This window comes from Mastigoproctus giganteus, chromosome 10 (genome assembly GCF_048544385.1).
Source record: "Mastigoproctus giganteus isolate SK-2022 chromosome 10, ASM4854438v1, whole genome shotgun sequence".
Lineage (NCBI taxonomy): Eukaryota > Metazoa > Arthropoda > Arachnida > Uropygi > Thelyphonidae > Mastigoproctus > Mastigoproctus giganteus.
The window spans coordinates 181,873,400-181,888,378 of NC_143584.1; the positions used below are offsets into that span (position 1 = coordinate 181,873,400).

At 37.9% G+C, this 14,979-nt stretch overlaps 1 protein-coding gene across 1 annotated transcript in view; it reads left to right on the forward strand.

The window, feature by feature from the left end:
• Positions 1-14,979, forward strand: part of LOC150079595 (serine/threonine-protein kinase Nek10-like) — a 165,562-nt gene that overhangs the window by 29,591 nt on the left and 120,992 nt on the right. The window contains exon 6 of the mRNA XM_090382698.1: positions 89-220. Coding sequence (XP_090238824.1) covers positions 89-220 — 132 coding nt within the window. The remainder of the gene's footprint in view (positions 1-88; positions 221-14,979) is intronic.

Sequence of the window (14,979 nt, forward strand, 5' to 3'; positions counted from 1 at the left end):
TTAATATTTATTAATTTTTTTACATATGATTTTCAATATATAACAAAGATATGTGTTGAATAGGTTTTCTTGTCATTTTTACACATAGTCAATTATGCTGTTGTCATGCTCGCCTCCAGTGGCATCTTGTGTGGACTTTATCAGTTCTGGCAGAGGATCCTTCGTTGAAAAAGGAGGTTCATTCTTATGGAGGAGTTCCACTTTTACTGGCACTACTCAGGTATGATGGGTAATTAATTTTTTTTTTAAGTTGTAGTAATGGCAAATGATGCAAGAAAGCAAGCTTATACAGCATCAGCCAAAAAAAAAAAAAAATTAAACAACCCATCCACTTCTGCAACAACAGATGGAAGCCTGTTCCAACAATCAACCACCCGCTGGCTGAAGGCAAATTTCCGCACATCTGTCCTGCAACCATCCTTCCTCAACTTGAATTTCTGCCCCCTCATTGTGTGTAGTCTCAGCAAGTGGAAGAATACCATTAACATTCAGCTTACTCAGTCCATTCAAGACTTTAAACACCTCAATGAGATCTCTACTGAGGTGCTGCAGTTTGCAGAACTGAAGCCTTTCAGGTAAGAGCACCCATTTGTTCCCTTCACCAATCTGGTTGCCTTTCTCTGCACCCATTCCGGCAGATCTACATCCTTCCCAAAGTGAGGCCTCCAGACATGTATACAGTGCTCAAGGTGCAGCCTAACCATGTGGTGAAATCCAAATAAACAATGTCAGAATTATCCCCTAAATCCAGCTCATGAGTGATTCTGTCAAAATAGCTAACCAGATTTGTTAAATGTTATTTTCCATATACAAAACCATGCTGAGTATCCTTCAAAATTCCATTTCTATCTAAATGATCCTGAATTCCACCCTTGATCATTGTCTCCATGATTTTCCCTACTACTGAAGTTAGACTAACTGGTCGGTAATTTCCCACTTTACTCTTAGAACTGCCCTTATGTATTGGAGATACATTGGCACTTTTTCAATCCAACAGAATCCCTCCTGATTCCAGTGATGCTCTCATAATTAGCCTCAATGGTTCAATGCACCTTCTTGCTACCTCCCTTAAGATTATAGGGTATATGCCATCAACCCCAGGAGCCTTACTGGCCTGTAGGCTCAAAAGTTTTTTCATTAAATAATCATGTGAAATTACATATTTTTCAACTTCATTCTCACAATTTCTCTTTGACATAAAGGGTTTTTCTTCTGTAAATATCGATATAAAGTAGCTGTTGAGCTCGTCCGCAACATCAGCTGGGGTATTGAATACTATCCCATGTCAGTTACATAAGGGCCCAATCTAGTTTGTTCCTTTTCTTCTTTGCATTTATATATGTGAAGAATTCCTTATCCCCACTCTTTGCCAGCGATTTTTCATAATCTGCCTTCGCTAACATAACCTTTTTTGTGGCACTATTACAGATCATTTTGTAGCTGTTATAGGCTTCAGTACTTTTTATTGCTCTGTAACTTATCCATGTGCTGTCTTTTTCTGCTCAAGTAATCTGGCAACTTCATTATTCATCCAATTTGGAATCTTCCTTGTGGAGTATTTTTTAATAGTATATACACATTCAAGGCTTCTGTGATTATTGTTTTAAAGGTATACCATAATTCAATTGTATTCGTTCTCTGTGCTATATCTACCCAGTTAATAGGTGCCATGTAGCACCTTATGGCATCGCAATTTCCTTATTATAACCCATTCCTTTGCCTTTAAATACTTCTACTTCTCACTTCACTTCCTGCTACTGGTTCCTGTACTGTCACCTCTATTATTTCATCTGGTTCATGGGTGATTATGAGGTCTAGAATATTCTTTTCCCTAGTACTTTCCCTGACATGTTGGTACAAATAAAAATCATCGAGTTGATTTAAAAATTTTGTCCCCCATGTGAAATTTCCTTCCCATTTGCTTCAATCACTCAATCATCCCTTTATCCATAGCAGTAACTGGGTTTCTTTATATATAGCAGTAACTGGTTTTTCTTTCCTTTAACCATCCCTTTATCCATAGTAGTAACTTACTCTGAATTCCACATTGCTACAGTTTGTACAGCAGTCTTTTATGTGCAACAGTATGAAAAGCCTTCCTGAAATCCAAGAATATGATTTTAAAATTATTTTTTGCATCCAGTTGCTTGGTCACTTCATCATAGTAACCTGTCAGATTGGTTATACAAGACTGCACCTTAAAAAATCCATGTTGTGATTGCAGTATAATTGCAATATGTCCAGATGGTCCTGCATTACTTCTTTAACCAGTGATTCTATTATTTTCCCTGGACATTAAGCTAACAGGTCTGTATTTACTCATGTTGCCTTTTATCCCCACTTTATGAAATGGGGATACATTCTCACATCTCTAGTCTGTAGGGACCTCCACTGAATCCAAGTGTGCTCTCATAATTATGCCTAAGGGTTCGCTTATCTCTTTTTTTTTAAATAAAAATTCCAAACATGAGAGGTATTAGAACCTATAGTACTTAGTACCGTGCTTGGGTTGGAGGTTGAGAAGATGAAAGAAGATATTTGTTGACATTAGATTTGAACTTCTGTAGACTGTAATTTTCAGGAAATACGTATGAAGGAAGGTTGTTCCAGAAAACGGCAGTTGAACGAATAAACGAGGAAGATGAAAAGTTGGTTCTCTGAGTTTGAAGTTGGACAGTAAATGGATGTTGGCTGGTGACGGCACGTGTTCGGACTGTTTTGAAAGAGAGAGCGGGAATTATAGAAGCCAATTCAGAAGAACAGTGCCCATGGAAGTATCTGTAGAAAAGGCATGCAGCAGAAACAGTATGCCTATGAGACACAGCCAGTGGAGAGACTGTTAGGGAGGAGTCATTAATTAACCTAACTGCTCTCTTCTGAATGGAATTTAGAAGTCTGCGAGAGGTTTTGCGGGCACCGCCTCAGATTTGGGAACAATATTCCATGGTAGGGCAGATTTGCGATTTGTATAGAGTGAACAGCTGTTTGGAAGAAAAGTAACACCAAGAGCAAAAGAGAAAACCAAGTTATTTAAATGCAGAGGAAGCAATATTTGTAATGTGCTTGTGCCAAGAGAGATTAGAAGTCAGGGTAATCCCCAAAAGAGATCATTTTGCCTAGAAATTGGAGTGTCACCAAAGATAAGCATAGGAGTAGAAGAATCCTTTTTTACAAGATATAAGACAAGACTGAGTTTTAGAATGATTGAAATCAACTAAGTTGTCTTTGCCCTACTGGAGAATTACCCGGAGGTCAGCATTTAAGGAATTGGTAGCGTATATTCAAGAAGTTGAATCTGATTGAGCAGGGCAAGATTTCTCAAAATGGAAAGTGAAATGCAATGTGCTATCATCAGCAAAACTATGGATAGGATTTCCAGTCAATGGAAGAAGGTCCTTAATATACAAGAGGAAAAGGGTGGGGAAAAGAACTGAACTTTGGGGAACACCAGCATTAGTTGAGAGGTTAGAAGACAGAGAGCCATCTACTATCACCCTCAGTGAGCAATTCGAGAGAAAACTGGATAACCAATTGCAAAAAACAGTTGGGAAACCATAAGATGGAAGCTTGTTTAGAAGACCTTTATGCCAAACACGATCGAAAGGCTTTGAGATGTCAAGAGCAACTGCTTATGTTTCACCGAACTTTTCCACTTTTCCATTGAATTTGTCCATAAATGGGTAACATAAGCCAGAATATCACCAGTGGATTGACACTGACTGAATCCATACTGGTGGTCATTGATCAGACGGAAGGTTTCTAGGTAGTTTAACAGTTGGCGGTTAATTGATTTCTCCCTTACTTTAGAAAGAGTAGAAGTAATTGCAGTGGGATGATAATTGGATGGGAGAGATTTGTCACCCTTTTTAGGAACTGGCTGGATATGAGAAAATTTCCAAGCAGAAGGAAAAACACCCTTGAAATGAGAAAGTGAAAAAAGGCAGCAAAGAACAGGAGTAAGTTCAGGAGAACAGGCTTTGAGAACAAGTGGAGAAAAGCATCAGGACCTGGAGCTTTCTTAGCATCAAGATTCGTCAAAATCCTTCTGATATCCTTTTGACGGAAGACCACAGGAGGCATTGAATGGAGCATGTTGGGAATGGTGGGAGGTGTTTTACCAAGATCATTAATACATGAGGTGGAAGAAAAATGGGATGCTAGCTGGCCAGCTTTATCCTTGACTGAAGTGACAACAGAACCATCTGGTTTTCACAGAGGTGGGAGCAGAGATTGGCAAAAGTTGCTGCCAATAGCTTTGGCAAGAGATCAGAATGCTTGGCTGCCATTAGGGAAAGAAACAAGTTTTCTACTCTTACCCTCTTCAAAATCTAGTTTGGACTGATTAATAACTGCTTTACAATTGTTACGAGCTTTGGTGTAGGCAGAAAATGAAACTGAAGAATTGTAAGCAAGCCAATTACGATATGCAACGCTCTTCTCTTGAACAGCCTTAGCACATTTATTGGAAAACCGCGGTTTAGATAAACGACGAGATTTTAAAGTGGAGTGTGGAATAAAGGATTCTATTTCTACAAGAATAATTTCACTGATACGATCTGAGCAAACGTTGACATCAGAAGTTTTGAAACAGTAATCTGACCAAAGAAAAGAAGAAAAGGAATCTCGCAGGTCATCCCATTTTGCATTCTTGTAATGCCAAACAATACGATGTTGGGAATAGCCATGAGATAAAGGCTCCATTGGAGAAGAGACAACTTTGTATTTATATAACTTTGATTGCTGCCACCCAGTGCGTCTTTTACCTGCATATTCTTAATGCATGAAGAATAACTGCTGATAACCAGATCAAGAGTATTGCTTCCTCTTGTTGCCTCTGTAACATGCAGCTGTAGAAAAGTCATCTAAGAAATCCACAAAAGTCTTGCTAGTGTGTGAGTGACCAATCCACAAATTCCAGTTATAGACCTGTTAGTTTAACTTCGGTTCCAGGAAAATTAATGGAGGCACTGGTTAAAGAAGCACTGCAGGATCATCTAGACAAGAATTCAGTTATAGCTCAGACACAGCATGGTTTTGTTAAGGGCAGGTCTTGTCTGACCAATATGATTGGATACTATGATGTAGTCACAAAAGAACTGGATGCAGGGAATAACTTTGATATTATATATTTGGATCTTAGAAAGGCTTTTGATACTGTTGCGCATGGAAGACTGCTGCACAAATTGGAGCAGTGTGGCATTGGAGGCAAATTGCTGCTATGGATAAAGGGATGGTTGAGTGGCAGAAGACAGAGAGTGGTAATCAATGGACACTGCTCAACGTGGACTAATGTTATTAGCGGAGTTCCTCAGGGTTCAGTGTTGGGTCCATTGTTGTTTTCGGTATTTATAAATTATATTGATGATGGTATATCAAGCTTAATGTCCAAGTTTGCAGACGATACAAAGGTTGGCAGGGTTGTTAAGGACACTACTGATGCTATGCTGCTGCAACAGGATCTGGAAAGGTTGAGCAGATGGGCTGAGAGGTGGCAAATGAAGTTTAACATTGACAAATGTAAAGTACTACATATGGGAAACAGTAACCCCAGAGCAACGTATCAACTCTGTGGTACTACGCTTACAGTGGTAGAGAATGAAAAGGACCTATGGGTAATTGTGCAGGCAGATATGAAGTTCTCTGAGCAGTGCAGACGGGCTGCAAGAGTAGCTCATGGTGTCTTGTCAATGATATACAGGAATTTTTCTAGCAGGGATAGGGATGTGATTATTCTCTTGTATAAGGCATTGGTCAGGCCACACCTTGAGTACTGTATACGGGTCTGGAGGCCTCATTTCAAGAATGATGTAGAGCTGCTGGAACGAGTACAGAGAAGGGCAACAAGATTAGTGAATGGAACAAAGGGTTGCTCTTACGAAGAAAGACTTAAGTTTTGCAAATTACAGAGTCTGGAGACTAGGCATCGGCGAGGTGATCTGATAGAGGTGTATAAGGCTTTGAATGGCTTGAGCATGCTCAATGCCGATGGGATTCTTCCTCTTGCTCAGAATAATCACCTGAGAGGGCATAAATTCAAATTGAGGAAGGACGGATGTCGGATAGATGTGCGGAAATTTGCTTTAGCCAGCGGGCAGTTGGTTTGTGGAATAGACTTCCATCACTTGTTGTTGAAGTTGATAGCCTAAACAAATTTAAGGCTCAGCTGGACAGGTATTTCGAATGAACGGAGGGGTGAAATGGGAGTATTGGTTGTGTTTTTTTTTTTTTTTTTTTGGCTGATGCTGAATAAGCTTGCTTTCTTGCATCATATGCCTCTACTAATGCTAATGCTAACATCTGGAAAGTTGAATTCCCCCATTATAAGACATTCTTATTTTCCTGGTCCACTCTATTTCTCTGTATTCTGATATACTGATTTTGGTATACTGATCACAATTATTAGCTCTATAACACATTCCTACTCTCAATTTTGTTTTTCCAATGCTTATATCACACCAGACTGACTCAACATTGTACTCTTCACCTATGTCAACTTGGTGCACTGCCTTAGGTTTAATATGCTTCTTAACTAAGAGCATAATTCTTCCACCACTCCTGTCCTGGCTGTCTGTCCTTCCTGTGTACGTTGTACTCTATATTCAAATTCAGCTTCACTTATGTCTGGGTGACACAATGTCTCCACTATTTCTACAACGACTGCATTTGACGTCTTAATCAGTACTTCAAATTCATCAAATTTATTTACATTGCTCCTGGCATCAGTTACTGGTATGTAAGAACATGTATAAACACGTATGCATGCACATGTTCTTACTCTTAGTTACCCTAACACAGCCCATGTATTCATTTGTTCCATGATGACCCACAGCGTGGCCTGATATCCCAGACACCTTGCTTTCCAGACTGCTGCATGTACCAATAGTAGCAGTGCAAGAATCACTTGCACCTCTACCTGCACCTCTAATTAAACTATTAGTCTGTATATCCCCCCAAGTTGGCAGTTTTTCAATCCTATTATCACTGCTTCGACAGCATCAGCAAATATTCTCACATCCATTCTATTCAAGTGTATCCCATCTCTGTAAAAATAGTCTCTCCTGTTAAGCACAGACCATGCTGAGAAAAATTCTACCCCATTAGCCCTGCATGTTCTTTCCCTGGACCAAATTGATTGATAAGGCTCTCAACATATACTCCCTCCAATCATGTCTGGGCAGAATTGCAGACATTTTCAAATTCATTCCTAACTTGTGACTTTTGGCAAACATTGCCCTGTACTGTTTAAGTAAGTCCTCAGATCTCCTACTCTTAATATCATTAATGCCAACGTGTAAAACAATACAGGCAACTCCTGTATAACATGGTACTTCTACAACATGGTTTCACTCTAACATGGTTAAAGAATTATGGAAAACCTTGCATAACACGGTATTTTTGAGCTTTTGTGTGGGGGAAACCCTGCTATTATGTTGGATTCAATTTTTCAACATTTGCATTCTTTTTTGTGAATCCCCCCTGTTAATTTGTTAGCTGTTATATTGGGAAATCCCCGTGCTAGGTTCAGTGCTATGGAACTTATGTTTGTTCCATATTATTTGAGATATTGTTTGAGACCATAAAAGTTTGACTTCGAAGTGTGCAGTTTGTAACTTAAGGTTTTTGTAAAGTTATTTTGGTTTTTATTTGATCATTTATAAATTTTTCTGGTTACTAAAGTGTTGCTAAACTTTGTTCATAAGAAGCGTATTGGAATAATTTCTTTGTTGTGAAATAAATTCCAGCCCCAAATTATGGCTAAGGAAATTAGGCATAATTTGGGTAACTGTCGATTTATTTAAAGAATGGATTCTAAATTGTTTTGGGCCAGCTTTGGAAAAATCAAGATTTTTCCAAAGCTTTGAAATCTAGATTTTTCTGCTTAAAATAGTGGAAAAATCTAGATTTTAAGTTTTATTACTATTGGATAACACCCCAGGCCAGTGAAGTTCCAAATTTTATGCTAAAATGCATATGGGAAGGGATAAACTTAGCCGAGTAATTAGAATCTTATTTTTTGAATGCAGATCCTTTGACTGAAGGGAACACAAAGTTCAAAAGGGAACTTCAAAAATGCTTAGCTCCATACCATGCAATTTACAAAGATCTATCAAGAAAAAGCAAACAATCCCAGAATGTTGATTTTTTTTATTAAAGAGACAGAAGATACACGAAATCTAAATGCTGCAGAAAGTTCAGAAGGTGAAGATATTCTGCAATAGAGAAATTCTTGTTTGATTGTGCTTAGCAGGAATGAAAGGAAGAAAATTAAATGAACGTACATTGTCTGACATATATGTATCACACTTTGTGAGATGTTTGTTCAGTTATTACTATCATTAATAAAATTTAAGTTTCCACTAGTTATAAAAAAATTATGTATTTTTGTTAGCTTTTGGAACGTAACCCCCCTTTTTGTACTGTTTCTTAGTCCCGTATAAGACGGTTTTGCATTACATGAGATTTTATAGGAATCTAATTACCATTTATATGAAGGTTACCTGTATTACCTTTTGTGCCCTTAAAAGATGATATCTGCTCTATAACATTATCTACTTTTGCCCCTGGCATATTTCCCATTTCCCTGTTGACAGAGTCACTGACAATAACTACCTTCTGTCTGACCAGTGCATTCTGCCTTGGAGCTTGCTGCTGTGTTATCTAATGCACAAGTGTCAGCTGTGGCATTGAGTGGGGCAGCTGAGATGCCCATCAGAATGCTGAGTTGGCATCTAATTTCTTCACACACACACTCTGCTACTAGTACACAAAGACATCCCCCATTGGCTGGATCATGTCCTGTTCCAGAAAGGTCTAAACATTTTACAAGTTGCATATTTTGTTAGACTGTGATACGTTGGAGAATCTCCCCCTTTGGTTCTCCCCCAAGCCACAGCACTCCTGCTACTTTATGTCCATTACTTTGCTACTCTAGTCTGGAGCATGATTTCTGTTTAAATACAATTTAAATGATTAACAATGAAAATTAATAAATTTATTTGATTAATTGATAATACTACACTATGCTAATAAATTCCTAAATGAAGTGATACCTATTACACTATCAAGTTCAAGATATTGTTATGCTATACTATTATGATTGCAGTGTTAAATTTTTTTTTTTTTTTTTTTATGTGAACTCCAAACACGAGAGGTATTAGAACCTATAGTACTTAGTACCGTGCTTGGGTTGAAATTAGTTATATCCCTACTAAAAAGCAAAATTCCTTAGCTAAACACAAAAATAAATATGTTCAACAAGTGATTAGGACCTTTGAGCTACTTATTTATCACAATTAAAACCCTAATATTCTACTGCTCTACTCATTACATGCTATGATATTTGTGCCAAAACACCGATACAATAGCTGGACAAATAGTAAGTTGTATCTTACAAAATCACTAGCTAAATTTAAAAATAAGCTAACAAACATGACTAAGACTTTAAATTACAGTAGAACCCAGATAAGAAGTTTTCTAAGGGACTGGAAGTTCTAAACTTCCAGTCTCTTGGAAAACTTCTTAGAAGAGAAAATGACCTAAGGGTATGAAATATTAACTAAACAAATAAAAATGAAATGACACATAAGTTAAAGACCTGACATAGCCGAGTGGTCAAGAGCAAGAGTACATAGCATGCATTCCTTGAGTGGACCGGAGTTCAAGCCCATGACTACTAAATACGATAAATATTTGTATTGATGATTGATTGTAAAACTCTACTGACTTGGTTGTCGTGCCGGAGTATAAACAGAAAATTTAATTTATTATAATTTTTAAGTACTATTTCAGAATTTATAAATATTTTACTCTGCCTATGGGAAACATTTTTAAACTGAGGATTTATAATTGCTTAACATTCTGTTCATTAAACTCATTACCAAGTTGGAAGAATGAGCTCTTTTGGAGTTTCAACATACTATAAAAAGGTCACAATTACAATAAGACAGAGCAACAGTCCACTAAGTAATTCAGAACTGTTCACAAACGTGGTTGAGGTATCCAACTATGGAAATCGATGAAAACAATTTCAATGTCACTTCCATAATATCAAAATGTTTATACTAAAAAAGTTTTAGCCCTGAATGCCGCAGATTATGAAAAATTCACTAATCGAACAAGTTAGTGCCAAGCATCATTTTAGTTCATAGTAAACAACCCAAGTAGGTGAAATGGCATCGTTTTTGATATACATGTATCTCATATTGTAAATGCAGGGTGGTGGAATTTGCCGAGAATAAGTAACATTAGTCTTCTCCATTGGTGAAGCGTTGCTTATTGGAGGTAGTGCAATATCCGGGCAACTCGTTGTGAAGGTATTCACAATGTGAGATACATGTATATCAAAAACGATGCCATTTCACTTCAGTGGTTTGCTATGAACTAAAATGATTCTTGGCACTAATTTGTTCGATTACCAAATGTTTATATTGTTTAACATTTTTTAATATTAAAAATAATTTTTATATTTAAAAAAACGTATTAAGTGGGAAAACGTCATTATAATAATACACTGTGTATTCTTTATCACAAACTTTTTATGTGGGAAAACTTTTTCCCCGGGAAGCTTCTTACATGGGAAAATAATACATTACAACATATAGAGTTGAAATTGGGACTTAAGAAACCAAACCTAATATGGGAAAACTTTTTACGCTTGAATTTCTTATCCGGGTTCTACTGTATTTATAAAATACAATTTAACATGTGTATTAATCGAGAAGACAGTAAAAATTTTGACATGAAACCATGGGGACAAAAAACTCATCATTCCCACAATCTCAAAATTTTGTATTCCGGTGAGTGAGCGAGTGAGTTTTTTCAGTAATTGGAAAATTGTATTTGTGGAGGTGTTTTTGTTGTGTGATATATTCCGTTTAAGCAAAGAAGTTGCTTCACTTGATCTTTTCTTGAGTGAGTTTCTGAACATGTGTGGACTGTGGATAGTTAGTCTTGCAATAGTAGCAGGCTCTGTGAAAGCCTGTTTCTTTGGGAATATGCAAAAATTTCAGGATGCTCAGTGTTTCACTAAAAGGAACCATATTTAGAAATTACGTGAAGTGAGTGTTTGGAGAGTTGATATCATATTTCAGCTATATGTGTAATCAGTAAAGTTATTTGTATGTTAGAACTTCCATAATTTTGTTTGTGAGTTTGTAGTTATGGAATATATCATATTTTTCTGCTGTATGTTCACACTATTAATTTAGTTTTCAAAATTATATTGTTATTTTTATTCACTTCATTGATTTTCACAAATCAGTGAGCTGAATTCAATTCATGATTTCTTTGAGCACTGTCTATAAGGTAGTGCTCAAAGAATTTCACACAACACTAATTGTTGGGAAATAAAGGCACAAACATCAAGACAAAAGCTGGGCTGGAAGAAGTGGCCAGTATGGCACTTTAACAAAGATTGTACTAATGAGAAGTGAAAATCTCTGTGTTGGTCCAACAGAGAGAGAGAGATTGTAGGTTGTGGCCACTTGTGATGCATTGCTTCACTGTCTTACTTTTTGAGATGTTATGTTAGCCCTCTGGATACTGTTTTTACATGAGTTTCTGTGCATCAGGTCCTAGCTGTTCTGCAAGGTGGCTATTATTTATTGTGTTGGGTTCTTACCCCTACTTTGGTGCCAGCATCTGTGAGGAGAAGGACCCAGCATAACAAATACCAGCCCCCCCTGCAGAAAAGGATCCCACCAACACATCTTTGTTTCCTGATACAGCAACTTGGCTCAGACCAAACTCAGGTCAGTGTAGCAGTACCAAAGAGCTGATGCAGCCATTCTGTTAAGTGACAAGCTGCCATGACCATTATTCTTGACTTTCAACACTGAAATCGACCAATATATGGACCTTGCATATGTTGTTACTTTGTTAGATTTGCATATGTTGTTACATTGTTAGATTTGCATATGTTGTTACTTTGGTCTTTGTTAAAGTGCAATATTGGTTGCTTATTTAAGCCATGTCTTTAGAATTTTTCTTATTATTTGTATCTTTGTTTTCAATTGATTCAAATGATTAGTGTTATTTAGATCAGTTAGTTCATGCAAGCATTCAACTTTATATGTTTTTGAAGAGTGTAGCATCAAAGAGTATTTCTTTAGTGCCTTTAATATTGAAGGTAGTGCTGTCTTGTATTCTATGCTAAACCTGGAACAATGCTATGCAACTATGTCACTTTGTCATTGTTAGTGTTGATATATAAGAATAAAACTATATATTTATGTTTCTCTGATTTCTCCAATTAAGTGAAGCAGTCACAGGATCCATGACACAACAGATTCAGTTAATTATACATTTCAGCTTATGTTAGCACAGGTATCTGCATTTGGATGTCAGTCACTATATATACATCAGTCTTCTGCTGCTACAATGCATATTAGCATTAGCATTAGCATTAGTAGAGGCATTTGATGCAAGAAAGCAAGCTTATGCAGCATCAGCCAAAAAAAAAAAAAAAAAACCCACTTCCACTTCACCCCTCTGTTCGTTCAAAATACCTGTCCAGCTGAGCCTTAAACTTATTTAGGCTATCAACCTCCACTACAAGGGATGGAAGTCTGTTCCACCAACCAACCACCCGCTGGCTAAAGGCAAATTTCCGCACGTCTATCCTACATCTGTCTTTCCTCAATTTGAATTTATGCCCTCTCAGGTGATTTTTCTGAGCTACAGGAAGAATCCCATCAGCATTGAGCATGCTCAAACCATTCAAGGCTTTATACACCTCTATCAGATCACCTCGCTGGTGCCTAGTCTCCAGACACTGTAATTTGCAAAACTTAAGCCTTTCTTCGTAAGAGCACCCCTTTGTTCCATTCACTAATCTTGTTGCCCTTCTCTGTACTCGTTCCAGCAGCTCTACATTCTTCTTGAAATGAGGCCTCCAGACCTGTATACAGTACTCTAGGTGTGGCCTGACCATTGCCTTATACAAGGGAATAATCACCTCCTTATCCCTGCTGGAAAAATTCCTGTATATCATTGACAATACTCCATGAGCTACTCTTGCAGCCTGTCTGCACTGTCAGAGAACTTCATATCTGCCTGCACAACCACCCCCAAGTCCCTTTCATTCTCTACCACTGTCAGTGTAGTACCACAGAGTTGATACGTTGCTCTGGGGTTGCTGTTTCCCATGTGTAGTAATTTACATTTGTCAATGTTAAACTTCATTTGCCACCTCTCAGCCCATCTGCTCAACCTTTCCAGATCCTGTTGCAGCAGCATAGTGTCAGTAGTGTCCTTGACAACCCTGCCAACCTTTGTATCATCTGCAAACTTGGACATTAAGCTTGATATACCATCATCAATATCATTTATAAATACAGAAAACAATAATGGACCCAACACTGAGCCCTGAGGGACTCCACTAATAACATTAGTCCACGATGAGCAGTGTCCATTGATTACCACTCTTTGTCTTCTCCCCCTCAACCACCCCTTTATCCATAGCAGCAATTTGCCTCCAATGTCACACTGCTCCAATTTGTGTAGCAGTCTTCCATGTGCAACAGTATCAAAAGCCTTTCTAAGATCCAAGTATATAATATCAAAGCTATTCCCTGCATCATAGTATCCAATCAAATTGGTCAGGCAAGACTTCCCCTTAACAAAACCATGCTGTGTCCGAGCTATAACTGAAGTCTTGCCTAAATGATCCTGCAGTGCTTCTTTAACCAGTGCCTCCATTAATTTTCCTGGAACAGAAGTTAAGCTCACAGGTCTATAATTACTTGTGTCAGCCTTTGATCCTCCTTTGTGAATTGGGGTTACATTTGCACATTTCCAGTCTATGGGTACCTCCACTGAGTCCAAGGAAGCTCTCATAATTATGGCTAATGGTTTGCTTACTTCCTTTGCTGCCTCCTTTAATATAACTGGATAGATCCCATCCACCCTGGGTGCCTTTCTTGTGTTTATCTTCAACAATTTCTTCTCCACTTTACTCTCAGTTATTTCAAGATTCTGTACCTTACTGCTAGAGTTGAATACACCTCTGGCATTCCCCTCGCTGAATAACTCCTCATGTGTGAATGTCGATGCAAAATATTCATTTAGTTTGTTAGCTACCTGAGCAGGATCATCAACAGTTGACCCATCAATATCAAGTGGACCAATTTGATTCATCCCCTTCCTTCTAGAGTTTACATAAGTAAAGAACTCTTTGCTGTTTTTCTTTGCATCCCTTGCCAAGGATTTCTCGTAATCTGCCTTCGCCTGCCTAACCTCCTTTGTAACTTGGTTGCATATCAACTTGTATCTATCATAGGCTTCTGTGTCATGTGTTAATTTGTAAGTATCCCATGCATTTTTCTTCTCTACCATATGCCTCATTAGTTCATCTGACATCCATTTTGGCCTAAACCTTGAACAATATTTCTTAGTTGGTATGTAAAGCCTAGTAGCTTCCAAGATAAGTTCTTTGAATGCTTCCCATTTTGAATTTGCTGTTGGTAACATCATCAGTTGGTCCCACTGTATAGAATTTAAATACTGTCTCAGTCCATCGTAGTCGCCTTTACGGAAGCAATAACCCTTCCCTTTACCCCTAATGGTAGTTACCTCTTTGAGTAAATCCCACTTCAGCACACTGTGATCACTGTACCTAGTGGTTCATTTATCTGCAGATTCTTAATGCATGAAGAATCACTGCTGATAATCAAATCAAGAGTATTACTCCCTCTAGTTGCTTCCCGAACATGCTGATGTAGAAAACAATCATCCAATAAATCCACAAAAGCCCTGCTAGTGTGTGAGTGACCAGCCCCCAAATTCCAGTCAATATCTGGGAAATTAAAATCTCCCATTATAAGACTCTCTGATTTACTGGCCCACTCTATTTCCCTGTACAGTTTCTTATTATACTCATCAGAGTCATTAGGCCTATAGCACACTCCTACTCTCAATTTTGATCTCCCAATGCTTATGTCACACCAAACTGACTCAACACTGCACTGTCCAGCGATGTCG